Raw genomic sequence first — 13,899 nt, forward strand, 5'->3', positions numbered from 1 at the left:
TGGACCCCACCCCAAGAACCAATTTTCACCCCCATTCAGATTGCATGGTCTACACACTTGTTTCACACGTCTGCCCAGGCCCCGTGGCCCTCACCTGTGTCTACCTCCTGTACCTTCCCGTCGCAGGTGCAAAGGTGGCATCTGCCGCGTGTCCATCCGCATGTGTCTGAGTGGGTCTGTCCATAGCCGGTCCGAGTGTCTTTGCGAGCATGGCACGCAGGCAGGTCCGTGTGTATGCCCGATTGCCATGCCTATGCCCGTCCCGGTGTGTGGTGGGCAGGAGGACGCAGGTGTGTGTGTGTCTGCCGCACGGGGGTCTCGGTGCCTGTCGGCGTGTGCAGAGCCCTGACGGGTGTTACGGTGCGAGGCTGCTTCTTCTGGCTGCGTCCAGATCCGTCACATTTCATGGCGGCATTTGCATGTGTCTGACCGCATGCGTCTGTCCGTGGGAAGAGAGTGTCAAAGGCCAGGAAGAGCAGCCACTTGGAAACACTGGGTCCAGCCCTGAGGCGACCCACAGAGGAGCTGGGTGCCAGGGAGTCACTAACCCCAATCCCTGGTCCTTCCTGGCTCCACTCAGAGCCCAGCCAGGCTCGCCCAGCTCTTCCCTCACCCCCATCTACCCCAGAAGCCCCCCAGGACGATGCACCCTCACCCTGAGGGAACAGGGCTCTTTTGTACCGGGCTCTCGCCTCTGGAGGGTGGGGACGCCAGGGGCCATCTGTAGGGTGGGAGAGGGCGGCAGGAATTCACGTGGCATGTTGGGAATGCTGATGATGTGAAACCCAGTCATTGATGGGGCTGGGTCCCTGCCTCCCACCCCCAGGCCTCAGCCGTGGGACATGTGCTCCCTCACCGCGTTCACTGCCCCTGCCTCCCCCCACCCCCAGAGCTCTGCTGCTTCCCTTTCCTTCCCGAGAGTTCTCCTCCATCGCAGTTTGCCTCGGGAGGTGACCACAGAGTAGCTTTCAGGCTGTGTGGGAGGGTCCCAAGCGTCCATGGGCCACAGAGACCGTGTGGGCAGCCTGCAGGATCTACTCACAGTAGATCCGGAAAGTGGACGGGGAGGGGCAGGGGACCCTCAGGCCCCCACCTCCTTGCGCCTGTCTGACTCTTGTTCCAGGTTGGCCGGCTGACAGCTTCAAGTGGGACCAGAAGACATTCCCAACTCAGGGAGACGGAGGTGAGGGGGAGGGTTCCAAATTCCCCTTCCTCCTGGCTTGCCCTGCTTCCTGATGCTGGTCCAGACTTGGCTCTATCCTTACTCTTTGGAGATCCCCAAGGGCAGGATGGTGATGAAGACAATTATTAGCACGTCACTACCACATAGAGTCAGGACAGTTTGGTGGTGAAATCTGCAGACCTGGACAGGCAGGCAGGGCTTGAATCCTAGCTCTGCCACTTACGTGCTGTGTGGCCTCGGGCAAGTTACTCAACCTCTCTGGACCGCAGCTACAAAGTGAGGATAATAATTGCACCTACCTCAAAGAGATCAAATGAATCTGTGTCGTAAAGTACTGGGGGTGGTTCATGGTTGATGCCCATAGATGTGTTTGTGATTATACATAATAATAGCAGCAGTGGCTAACATCTGAACAGGCTGCTTCCTAAAGCCTTACTAGAAGCACCCTTTTCACTTCCCCTGGCCTTTAACCCTCTCCTCTCTTCTCCCCCATCCAGCTGTTGCTCACTTGCTGTACAAAATGATATTCCTCACGGCACTGCCTCTGTTTTGGATCATGATTTCAGGTAATGCCTGGGGGTCTGGGGCTCCTGGGGTCTTGGCCCCTGAGCAGGCTGGGGTTGATTTTGTGGGTCCCTGGACCCCGCCCCCGCCCCGCAGGGCAGTGGAAGCTGATGGGAGCGGGGGGATTGGGGGCATCCGGGCAGGACATGTCCCTCAGCCTCAGCGGTCCTGCTTGCCCACAGCCTCTCGCGGGGGTCACTGGGGGGCCTGGATGCCCTCGTCCATCTCGGCCTTCGAGGGCACGTGTGTCTCCATCCCCTGCCGCTTCGACTTCCCCGACGAGCTGCGGCCGGCCGTTGTGCACGGCGTCTGGTACTTCAATAGCCCCTACCCGAAAAACTACCCGCCGGTGGTCTTCAAGTCACGCACCCAAGTCGTCCACGAGAGCTTCCAGGGCCGCAGCCGCCTCCTGGGGGCCCTGGGCCTGCGCAACTGCACCCTCTTGCTCAGCAACCTCAGCCCCGAGCTGGGCGGCAAGTACTACTTCCGCGGGGACCTGGGGGGCTACAACCAGTACACCTTCTCCGAGCACAGCGTCCTGGACATCATCAGTGAGTTCCCGGGGGCTGTGCAGATGCCGTGGGGCTGGGGCCATGCAGGGGGCGCAGGGGGAGCAGGAAGTCCTCCTGGCACCTTTCCAGGGAGGTCTAGCTGGCAGGACCAGGGACTTGTTGGTTTGGCTGGGGGGAGGGGTGCAACCCCCCCCCTGCCCACACGGCCCAGGCAGATGACTGAAACAGGCAAAGCAGGGCTCTCAGAGGAAAGCAGTGGTCTTACTCTTCCAGAAACACCTGGGGTAAAGGCAGCGGGCCCAGGGGTTGGAGCCAGGCCTCTGGATTCCTATGTTAGCTGGGCTACTGAGGGCAAGTTACTTAACTTCTCTGGGCCTTGTTTTCCTCTTCTGTAAAATAGGGTTAAGAACAGCACTCAAAGTTCAATGAGGGAACAGTTGTCAAGTGGGCAAAGCAGTGCCTGGTACATGACGCCCAGCTCCGTCTAAGTGGTGCTGGGTGAGAAGGCAGGGTCATTGCTGTCAAGCATTCTGAGTTTTCCATTTGTTTGTTTGTTTGTTTTGTTTTGGTTTTGGCTGTGCTACACGGCATGCGGGATCCTAGGGACCAAACCCGTGCCCCCTGCAGTGGAAGCACAGAGTCCCAACCACTGAAACGCCAGGGAATTCCCGAATTTTCAAAGGGAACTGTATTTTTCTATGTTTTTTCAGCATCAGCTGCTGATTCAGATATTTTTTTAAAAAAATACCCTAAATTTAGGTCAAATAAAATGCAGCTCCGGGCCAGTTTGGGCAATTAGAGTAGGGTCTACTGCCTCATTTCTGAGAGGCCCCGAGAGGCATGGAACCCTTAGACTCAGGTTTGCCATCAGCTCTGAGTCTACATGAGGGGCCAGATTACAGCCCTGATGCACAGAGAGGCCCCGCTTCCGCCGCTAGGCACAGCCAGACAGCTCCAGGACACACCACACACACACACACACACACACACACACACGCACTCACGCACGCACGCACGCACACACGCACGCACGCACGTGGAAGCTAAACCAAAGCAAACGTGGGAAGGAGAGAGGTTTCTTGAGGAATATAACGTAGTGTCCAGAGCACAGACGATGAAGCCAGAGCGACAGGAATTGAAGCTCAGTTTTACCCCATGCGCGCTGTGGCCTCAGTTTCCTCATCCGCAAAATGGGCAAAATAACATTACCCACTTTCTACTTTCGGCATGGCTGGAAGGACGGGCAAGTTACACACAGTAAAGTACTCAGACCACTATATTGTTGTTTCCGTTATTATTACATCTGCGGTTGGATCTGCGGAGGGCTTCTGGGTGAAGGGTACCCAGGAGGAGAGAAGGTTGTAGGGAATTCTGCATCCAAGGATGGGGAGGGGAGCGGGTACCAGGACTGGAGTCGGACAACGTGGGGGTCCGATGCTGCTTCCTTCACCCTCCATCTCCCCGTCTCACTTAGACACCCCCAACATCATGGTCCCCCCAGAGGTTGTGGCAGGCACAGAAGTGGAGGTCAGCTGCATGGTGCCTGACAACTGCCCTGAGATGCACCCAGAGCTGAGCTGGCTGGGCCACGAGGGGCTCGGGGAGCCGGCTGTGCTGGGGCGGCTCCGCGAGGACGAGGGCACCTGGGTGCAGGTGTCGCTGCTGCACTTCGTGCCCACCAGGGAGGCCAACGGCTACCGGCTGGGCTGCCAGGCCTCCTTCCCCAACACCACCCTGCAGTTCGAAGGCTACGCCAGCCTGGACGTCAAGTGTGAGCTTGGGTGCGGGCCGGGGTGCGGGCCGGGGGCGGGGTCTGCGGCACGTGCCCGCTGACGTCCTGTGTCTCCGGTGCCGCAGACCCCCCGGTGATTGTGGAGATGAACTCCTCGGTGGAGGCCATCGAGGGCTCCCACGTCAGCCTGCTCTGTGGGGCCGACAGCAACCCGCCGCCGCTGCTGACCTGGATGCGGGACGGCACGGTGCTCCGGGAGGCGGTGACGGAGAGCCTGTCCCTGGAACTGGACGAGGTGACGCCCGCGGAGGACGGCGTCTACGCCTGCCTGGCCGAGAACGCTTATGGCCAGGACAACCGCACCGTGGGGCTCAGCGTCATGTGTGAGTCGCCGCCCCTCCCCGGGGCGGAGCTGGGGGCCCAGTGGGGGCGCGGTCGGGACCATGCCCGTGGTTGAGGTGGAGATGGAGAGGAAGTTGCAGGTTAAGGAGTTCCTTCATTTTCCCCACGAGTATCTGGTGAACACCTACTCTGCACCACTCTCCTCGCTAGGACGAGATGGGAAGAGGCAGAGGCAATCCCTGCCACCCAGGAAAGCCTGTTAAATTCAGTTTCCTGCGGGTAGAGCTGGGCCTGGCTCCGGGAATCTGCATTTTAAAATAAGCCCCATTGCAGTTCTGATGGGAGGGCTGAGGAGAACCCAGGCCTCTCCCAGCCCCCGAACATTATGGGGCCCCAGGGAGAGGGGGCCCGTCAGACAGGATTCTTAACTAGGAGCCAAGGAGAGGTCATTCATTCATTCATTCATTCACAAATATTTATTGAGGCAAAGTGCCCAGGGCTGGGGATAATAAAAATGACAGCACCGGCCAACATTTACTCAGCAGTTTCTGAGTGCCTTCCAGAAATACTCTTCCCCTGGGGCCTCCCCACGGCTGGCTCCTACTCACCTCCTTCTAGGCTCACTGCAGCCCTCCCTCACCATCCTAGTGAAAACCGTCAACTACCCCGATTTCCCATCCCACCTTTATTTTTCTGCAAAGCACTTATCCCCGTCTTGCCAACTATATGTTTGATTTCCTTATACAGCATCTGTCCACACGGGCAGGGATCTTCATCTAACCTTGTTCAGGCTAAAACAGTGCTTGTCACAGTTGGTTCTCAGTGACCCCTATGAGGTTGGGAATATTATTAAGCCCATTTTCCAGATAAGAAAAATGGGGCCCAGAGGGGTTTCGACATGGGTCCACACACAGCTGGGAAGGGGTAGAGCCGGGATTCAAACACAAGCGCTGTCGCTGCAGAACCCCCGTCTTTGTAAACGAGACGCCCAGGCCTGGGGTTACCTGAGCCATCCTGAGCTGGTGTGCCCTGATTAGGGCGTCGGGGGTCACATTTGGGGGTGGGAGCTTCTGACCATCGGCCCCCTGTCCTGCCCCCCAGATGCACCCTGGAAGCCGACGGTGAACGGGACAGTGGTGGCCGTGGAGGGGGAGACAGTCTCCATCTTGTGCTCCACACAGAGCAACCCGGATCCCATTCTTACCATCTTCAAGGAGAAGCAGATTCTGGCCACGGTCATCTATGAGAGCGAGCTGCAGCTGGAGCTGCCCGCCGTCGTGCCCGAGGATGATGGAGAATATTGGTGTGTGGCCGAGAACCAGTACGGTCAGAGGGCCACCGCCTTCAACCTATCCGTGGAGTGTGAGTACTCCCCTGCATCCGCTGCCCCTGCGGAGGGCGGCCGGGCTTGACTCCTGCCCACCCACCCCTGTGGTAGACGGCTCAATGGGGGACACCCAGGTGACCGGGAGGTACCCACGCATCCCAGCCAGGGGTCAGATAAGGATGAGGAAGGGAGGAAAGCGGAACCCACAGCAAGAAAATAAAAGCCCCACCTGAGAATACGGTATCCCCACATCCTGGTGTGGGCTTGTGACCAAGGAGATTTCTGAATCCTGTGGCCACAGCCCCTTTGCATTAACTAAAAGAATAACCACGACCTCCGACCCTTATGGAACGTCGCTAGGCACCAAGCAATGTTGGAAGCTCTGTACAGGGACCCACTCTTTCGTTTTTGTTACATCCGATGAGGGAGGTTCTCTTACTGTCTCCAGTTTCCAGAGAAGGAAACTGAGGTCCTGAGAGGTTATGTCACTTGCCCAAAGTCACACAGCCAGAAAACGGCAGAACTGAGATTCAAATACAGTGGTCTGGTTCCACTCTTCTGTGCTGCCCATTGACTTCATCCTATGTTATGACATCAGAATACATTGATCAAGCCGTTGTTACATGCACGGCCGTGTGGCTCAGTGGGAGGTGGGGGGTAGGACCGAGAGGACACGAAGCCGAAGCGTATTAACAGATAATGGTACAGCCAGAGAGATGAGACGGATGCATATAAAAAGCCAACTGTCTTGGGAATGAAGCCCATTGTTCCACTGCCAACCAGAGCCCTTCCCAACCTTCTGTGGACATCACCGCCAACACCCCACCCCCACCCGGCCGTCACTCGGGTCATAGCTCCCAAGTCGCAGTTTCCACTCCCCCTCCTCCAGCAACTCCCTCTGGAATGTCACCTTTGTAGTTCCATTCCCCCTGCTTCCTCCCCAGCTCCAGCCTGGCCTCTGGCACTTGTCTCCAAATGATTCCACCTACAATGGTCCCTACCACACAAGCTTGCCAGAAGGTTTTGGGCACAGTCCGTATATTCAATATGGCATGTGGCCGTAGTCAGCAGAGACAGATTATTCCTGGAATACCATCTTCCAGGGCAAGGTGATGGCCACCACTGCCCTGCTAACCCTTCCTCTTTGGGCACCTTCCTTCCCAGTCTCTGCTCGCTCGCGGCATCCAACGTGATCATGCATATGGGTGTGCGGGTACCCCGCCTACATGCCCACCCTTCTGCCTCACGCCCACCCTTCTGCCTCACGCTTTTCTCCGTTAAACCTATATCCCAAGCCAGGGGTTCTTAGGTGTAGAGTCAGAGAACCCCCTGAGGATCCGGTGGAAACGTCTGATCATACACGCATCTCCAGCTCACGAATGTTTTCAGTCACAGACCCTCCTGTATAATAAGAGTGGTGGCAGCAAACGATCATTAAGGGCCTACTCTGGGCCAGGATTGCATCCCCTGCACGTGTTATTTTGCTGAGCCCTTGTGGTCGCCCCTTGAAGCAGCTACGTGTTATCGTCATCCCCTTTGAGGAGAAACTGAAGGTCAGAATTCCCCAAGGCCATGCAGCTGGAAGGCTGGCCAGTGCCAGGATTCTTCTGGACTCCTGTCGACCCAGTTCTTAAACCTCTGGCTGCTTCATCTCCCCTGCAGTCCTTGGTACCCAAGGTACTCAAGGCCTTCAGTCAGCCGGAGGGGAGGAGCAGCTGTGCCTCCCACCCCACCCCTGCTGAGCCGGTCACCGGGCTCCAAGGCCTGTGTCGCTGTGCTTACCCTCTGGGCGTCGGGCTTCAGGTCCTTCTCTGTCCCCAAAGTCTGCGTCCCCTAGCAACGGGGCTTCCATGCTCGCTGACGATGGTGGGTGCTCCTGAGCGGGGAGGGGGCGGGGGGGGGCTGTTGGGTCCCAGCACAGCGTGGGACCTGCAGGGCACTCTCCTCACTGAGACCCTGTGATGACTAGAAGACTGGTTTCAGCCCTTTGTGCATATTGACCTATTTCATTCTCACAACAACGTGATTGGGGGCAGGGAGTGCCCTTCACCCATTTAATAGGAGGAAACAGAAATGTTACTGGTGCCCAGTACCCGACAGAGCTGAATCGACCTGGGTCCGAATCCCAGCTCTATCTCCATCTTGTGATGGAGATGTGCTGTGTGATCCCAGACAAGTGAGTTCACCTTTGCTGAGCCCCGATTCTCTTCTCTGAAAAACGGATATGACAGTATAAGGAAATTATGGTGAGCGCCCATAGTGCCCGACATGTCCCATGTGCCCCGTAAGTCTTAGACATCCTCTTAGCTTCCCACTCATCTCTCCTTTGAACTCCTGGCTGGGTATCCGCCTGCCTTCCTGCTGCCAAGGCTTTGCTCACTTGCTTCCTCTGCTGGAATGGTTCGATCCCTGAATGGGATGTTAAGCTTTCTTTTTCTTTTCTTTTCTTTTTTTTTTTTTTCCGCTGCATGGGGTCTTTGTTGCTGCGCGCGGGCTTTCTCTAGTTGTGGCGAGCGGGGGCTATTCTTCGTTGCTGTGTGCAGGCTTCTCATTGCGGTGGCTTCTCTTGTTGCAGAGCACGGGCTCTAGGCGCACAGACTTCAGTAGTTGTGGCTCTTGGGCTCTAGAGCGCGGGCTCAATAGTTGTGGCGCACGGGCTTAGCTGCTCCGTGGCACGTGGGATCTTCCCAGACCAGGGATCGATCCCATGTCCCCTGCATTGGAAGGCAGATTCTTAACCACTGCACCACCAGAGAAGTCCCTAAGCTTTCTTTTCAACAAGCTCATGTGCCCACTTCAGAACAGAGTCCCGTAGCCCCTGGCAAGTCAAGGACCATTACCCCTCTTTGCACACATGAGAAGTTCATCTCGGAGGCCCAGGAAGCTGAGTGGCCTGATCGGGGCGACCGGCCAGTAGATGGCAGAGCTGAGATTCAAGCCAAAGCTGTCTCACCCCAAACTCCCCATCCTTTGTGGGACCTGGGGCTTATCTAGTGTCAATCAGGGTTTCATAGGTCGCGAGGCTGCCGGCAATGCTGCAAAGATGCTGAGCACATGCCACAGGGTGTCAGCGTTCCCGCAACACTGTCACAACAGTACCAGTGGCGCAGTATTGAATGAAAGGATTTTTAAAAAATTAATCACTGTCCGTTCATGTTTGTCATTACTAATTTACTCTGTGGTGTGTTAATTTGTCAATACTACAGCAAGCATAGTGCACGTCTGCCTCAACAGAATTTGGAATATTTAACTGTTCATTTACTAGACGTAGAGATATGTACACATTGAGGTTCCAAATGGGATGATCCCTATTGCCACTACACGGCTCATGTGACTCCCTGCTCCGTCGCTGTTACCTGCATATTCTTTTTTACTGGAAATTGAAAATAAGTGGGGTAGGTGGGCCAAAGATCTTTTGCCCGTGTGGAAGTGGGTTTTGCTCAGGGCTGAGAACCAGAGGTCAGTCTAGAGCAAGCAGAGGGGAATGCCAGACTCTCCATGAGGGAAAGAGAACATAGTTTAAAAAGCAACATTCAATGTTCTATTATAATTTCATATTTTGGAAAATGAAAGGAAAAAAAATACCAGTATCGTTTTTGTAATTTAAATGGCAGCAAAGCAAAGCTCAACAAAATGATATTGGGTGGAGGGTGGTACCTGGTACCACGGGGAATCCTGCGAGGGAGGGAGGGTCAGGATGCAGGGGGCTCCAGGGAGTGAGTAGGGGCATCTGTAGGATGGCCTGGAAGGGGAGCTGGCTGAACGCAGTAGTTCATCCAGCAAGTCTTCCCAGAGCTCCTGCCGGGTGAAAGGGATGTTCTAGGGACTTCCCTGGAGGTCCAGTGGTTAAGAATCTGCGCTTCCACTGCAGGGGATTTGGGTTTGATCCCTGATCAGGGAACTAAGATCCTGCATGTCGTGTGGTATGGCAAAAAAAGAAAGTCATGTTCTAAGTGTGGGGGACAGAGTGGAGACTGAGTAAGAGCCTGTCTCGATGCAAATACAAGACCAGCCACATCAGTGTATAACCCGGGTAGGGATAAGTGCTGGGGAGAAAACTCGAGTGAACAGTTATTGAAGCGAGGTGCAACTTACATGGGGTGGTCAGAGAAATAGACATGGTCTGCGCAGAAGCTGCCTGGAGTGAGGGCGTGAGTTTGGCAGGTGTCAGGGAAGTGTTCCTAGCGGAGGGAGAAACGCAAGACCCCCCCACCCCCGCCCCGGCTGTTGGAAAAAGCTCCACAAGTATGAGAAACAAGCAAGGAGGCTCGTGTGGCTGGAAGGGAATGAGCCAGGGTGACAGCAGGAGATTAGAGCGTGGCTAAGTCCTGCAGGGCCTTGCAGGCGAAGGCAAAGAATTGGGGTTTTATTCTAAGTGACACGGGGAGCAATTGGAGGGGGGGGGGCTTTGAGCAGGCAGCACCGTGATCTATGTTTCACAAGGTGAGCAGAGTTAGAGAGGACGTAAAAGAGAGTGCAGAGGGGAACAGGCAGCTCATCTCTGCGACGGCCAAGGAGCCCCCGAGGCCCTGTCTCTAGCCCGCGGGGTCTTGGTCTTGCCCCTGCAGTTGCCCCCGTGATCCTCCTGGAGTCCCACTGTGCGGCGGCCCGTGACACGGTGCAGTGCCTGTGCGTGGTGAAAGCCAACCCAGAGCCGTCCGTGGCCTTCGAGCTGCCCTCGCGTAACGTGACCGTGAACGAGACGGAGCGCGAGTTCGTGTACTCGGAGCGCAGCGGCCTCCTGCTCACCAGCATCCTCACGCTGCGGGGCCAGGCCCAGGCCCCGCCCCGGGTCATCTGCTCCTCCCACAACCTCTATGGCACCAAGAGCCTGGAGCTGCCCTTCCAGGGAGCCCGTGAGTGGTGTGGCCTGGGGCTGGGCGTCAAGGGACAGACAGGACCCCTCTTGGATCCAAGCTCCCCTCCCCAAGGCTGATCACCAGCGGCTGCGCATGGGTCAGGCTGCGCAGCGGATCGGGTGGTAGAGATGCCCTTTCCAGCCAGTTAGGAGAGGCTGCCCCGAGCTTGCCTGTACTTTACTGGCCCCTCCAGCAGCAAAGGCCTTCAGGCTAGCCAGTCAGTGCAAGGATATGCCAGCGGTGTAAATATTTTCCCTCTCACCCCTGCCCCAGCCTGTCTCCTAAGAACCCAGGTGTCCTCACTCCCACCGGCAGCCCTGAGGGCGCCTGGGTCTTCTCTTTCCTCAGATCGCCTGATGTGGGCCAAGATCGGGCCCGTGGGAGCGGTGGTTGCTTTTGCCATCTTAATTGCCGTCGTCTGCTACATCACCCAGACGCGCAGAAAGTGAGTAGCCTTCCGGGCTGAGCTGGGGCGGGGTGGGGTGGCCTCCAAGGGCAGGGCAGGGGCAGAGCAGTTGGAGGCGGGGGGTGGGCAAGGGAGGGAGGATTCTGCTCTGAGAATGTTCAGCTGGATGGAGGAGAGAGGGCCCCGGCTAACGTGGGCCGCCGTGGTCAGGTCACGCATGCCAGTGCCTGGGCCGAGCACTTCTCACCAGTCGATACCTGTGCCCCGCATCCTGTGCTGTGGCCTCCTGCCGCTCCGGTGTGATGGGGAGAGCCGGTACCCCTGGCTTGCACCCAGAACATCCGTCACAGTTGGTTCCGGAAGCCCCAATGATTACACATATCTGTGGTATCAAAAACACTCCTCAGGGACTTCCCTGGTGGTCCAGTGGTTGGGACTTCACCTTCCAGGGCAGGGGGTGCAGGTTCGATCCCCGGTCGGGGAGCTGGATCCCACATGCCTCGTGGCCAAAAAACCAAGACGTAGAACAGAAGCAATATTATAACAAATTCAATGAAAAGACTTTAAAAATGGTCCACATCAAAGAAATCTTAAAAAAACAGAACAAAACAAGACAAAACAAAACGCTCCGCAGTCCCAAGCCACAGCCACCTGCCACAGGTGCGCCGCTGTTAATTTTCTGCCTTGTGGTGCGCACATCAGCTCTCCTGACAAGGAGTTAACCCCCCGCTCCGCATCGTGGCGGCAAGGGGGTGTGGATAGCCCCAGAGCGAATGAGGAGAGCCTGGAGCAGCCAGGCTGGGGTCCTGAAAGTGGCAGAGACCAGGGCCCAGGTGGCTCATCCTCAGCTGTGAAGCAGAGGAGGGATGGGCAGTGGTGGACAGGAAGAGGCTGCTCACCAAAGGGCCTGCTGCCCATCTTAGAGAGGCGGGTGGGAGCAGCTCTGGGGTCCCTTGGGCCATACTCTTAGGTAGATGGGGTTGCAGATAGAGAGGGGAGTGGGGGGACCTGGGGGTCCCACTGGAGCTGACACGTCTTGCCCTGCAGAAAGAACGTGACAGAGAGCCCCAGCTTCCCGGCGGGGGACGACCCCCCCGTCCTGTTCAGCAGTGACTTCCGCATCTCTGGGGCGCCGGAGAAATATGAGGTGAGGCCAGAGCCCTGTGGTGCGGGGCTAGCTGGAGATCCTGTGCGCCAGGGGCCCCGAGGGCCTGGCGGGGGGCCTGGAGACCCAGGGGCAGAGGGGGCGCCGGCCCCGCAGAAGGGAAGCAGGGGTCGTGCGGAGGGCTGGCTCGGCCCTGGGCTGGGAAGGGGCGCTCAGGCCGAGGCCTGGCGGGGGGCTGTGGAGCTCGCGGCCCAAGGGAAGCCCTCATCCACCCCGCCTGCGTCTATGACTGCATTTCCTTCTCCAATAGTCCAGAGAGCTCTCTACCCTGGAATGAGCACCCCAGGAGGTAGGTTCCGGGGGCCTCAGTGTGCCCACCTCTGGGCCCGTGTTGGGCCCTGGGGTTGGCGTGCATGTGTGTGCGTCCCCGTCAGGCGTCCAGGTTGGTCCCCACTTCAGTCTGGCTCTGCCCAGCACTCCTGGCCTTGTCTAGTCTGTCCCATTGCTGCTCCCCTCTGTATGTCTGTGGCCACTGTCCTGTGTGTGTGTGTGTGTGTGTGTGTGTGTGTCCAAAGGTGGGGGGTAGGGATGGAAAGCGTGACAGGGAAGCCGAAGTTGCACCTGCAGGATCTCCCAGGTGGAGGAGGGGGACCACACCAGACCCAAACGTACTGAGTCGGGCATTTACAAAACTTGGGGAAGGTGGGCACCCGGCCAGGTGGCTTTAATCTAAGGGCATGTTATGGACTGAATTGAGTGCCCCCCCCAAATTCCGATGTTGAAGAAGGCTTCCTGGAGACGTTGCATTTGTGGGCGACTTTCAGGCTTGGCAGCGAGGAGGTGGTTTTGCGTAGTGGGGATCGGCACAGGCAAGAGCTCCAGAGGGGGACTGGGGACCGTGGGGCTGGCTGGGCTGGTGGTCCTCACACAGGACTCAGCTCTGGGAGGCGCAAGCGACTCCAGCCTTTGCATCTGTCAAGGGTGGAACAGGACCTTCTAATGGGTTGGTTCCCTTCATAGAGTGAGAGGCGCCTGGGATCTGAGAGGAGGCTGCTGGGCCTTCGGGGGGAGCCCCCAGAGCTGGACCTGAGCTATTCTCACGCGGACCTGGGAAAACGGCCCACCAAGGACAGCTACACCCTGACGGAGGAGCTGGCCGAGTATGCTGAAATCCGCGTCAAGTGAGGGAGCCGGGGGCAGCCCGGATGGCCACCACCCCTTCAGGACCCTCACTGGCCCCCACTGGCTGTGGGCTTCCTTCCTCCCCAAAGTAGTGGGGGCTGGGGCAGGAAAGGGACGGGGCAGGTGACAGTGAGGTCCTGGGGGCCTGGCCTCCCCCTCCCTCCCAGCTGTCCCCGCCCTGCCAGCGCCCCAGCTCCGCATTGTGGCTCCCCTGTAACCTCCTTTAACCTCATCTGTCTGGAGGGGAGCCCGTCTGTCCGTGTTATTTATTGCTACCCCTGCCTGGTCTCTTGTCCCCATACCTGGCCCCAGGGCCTGTGCGGAGGAACACGAAATAAATGCCCTGAAGTCAAACACCCGTCTAGATCCTGATGATTTCAGACCCGTCCTTGGGGACCCTGCCCCCCGCCTCCTTGCCCTTCCCTGGGTCCTCAGGGATCCTAGCCCTGAGTCCAGGCCAGCCGCCCTTAAGTTGCTTCCACTCCGAGCTGGCAGCTGGTCCACAGCAGGTCATGTTTGACTGCTGGGTGGCTTCACATCACAACCCTCACCCCTGCTCCTGCCACAGGTGGAGCGACTGACAGCCCTGGGCTTGCGCTTACACGCTGCCACATCTCACTGAAAGAGATGGTGGCTGCTTCCTCTGAAGGGGCCTGGCTCCTGACTTGCCACACTGCTCACCATTTC

General features: G+C 57.6%; 1 protein-coding gene across 1 annotated transcript; it reads left to right on the forward strand.

Moving 5' to 3' along the window:
- The first annotated feature begins 1,950 nt into the window (after window positions 1-1,950).
- MAG (myelin associated glycoprotein) lies at window positions 1,951-13,566 on the forward strand. Its single transcript, XM_033844916.2, has 8 exons — window positions 1,951-2,298; window positions 3,734-4,030; window positions 4,117-4,374; window positions 5,435-5,695; window positions 10,229-10,516; window positions 10,868-10,964; window positions 11,973-12,072; window positions 13,051-13,566. The coding sequence occupies exons 1-8, from the start codon at window positions 1,959-1,961 to the stop codon at window positions 13,213-13,215; spliced, it is 1,806 nt and encodes a 601-aa protein (XP_033700807.2). The 5' UTR covers window positions 1,951-1,958; the 3' UTR covers window positions 13,216-13,566.
- The last annotated feature ends 333 nt before the right edge of the window (window positions 13,567-13,899 follow it).

Source organism: Tursiops truncatus, chromosome 19 (genome assembly GCF_011762595.2).
Source record: "Tursiops truncatus isolate mTurTru1 chromosome 19, mTurTru1.mat.Y, whole genome shotgun sequence".
NCBI lineage: Eukaryota > Metazoa > Chordata > Mammalia > Artiodactyla > Delphinidae > Tursiops > Tursiops truncatus.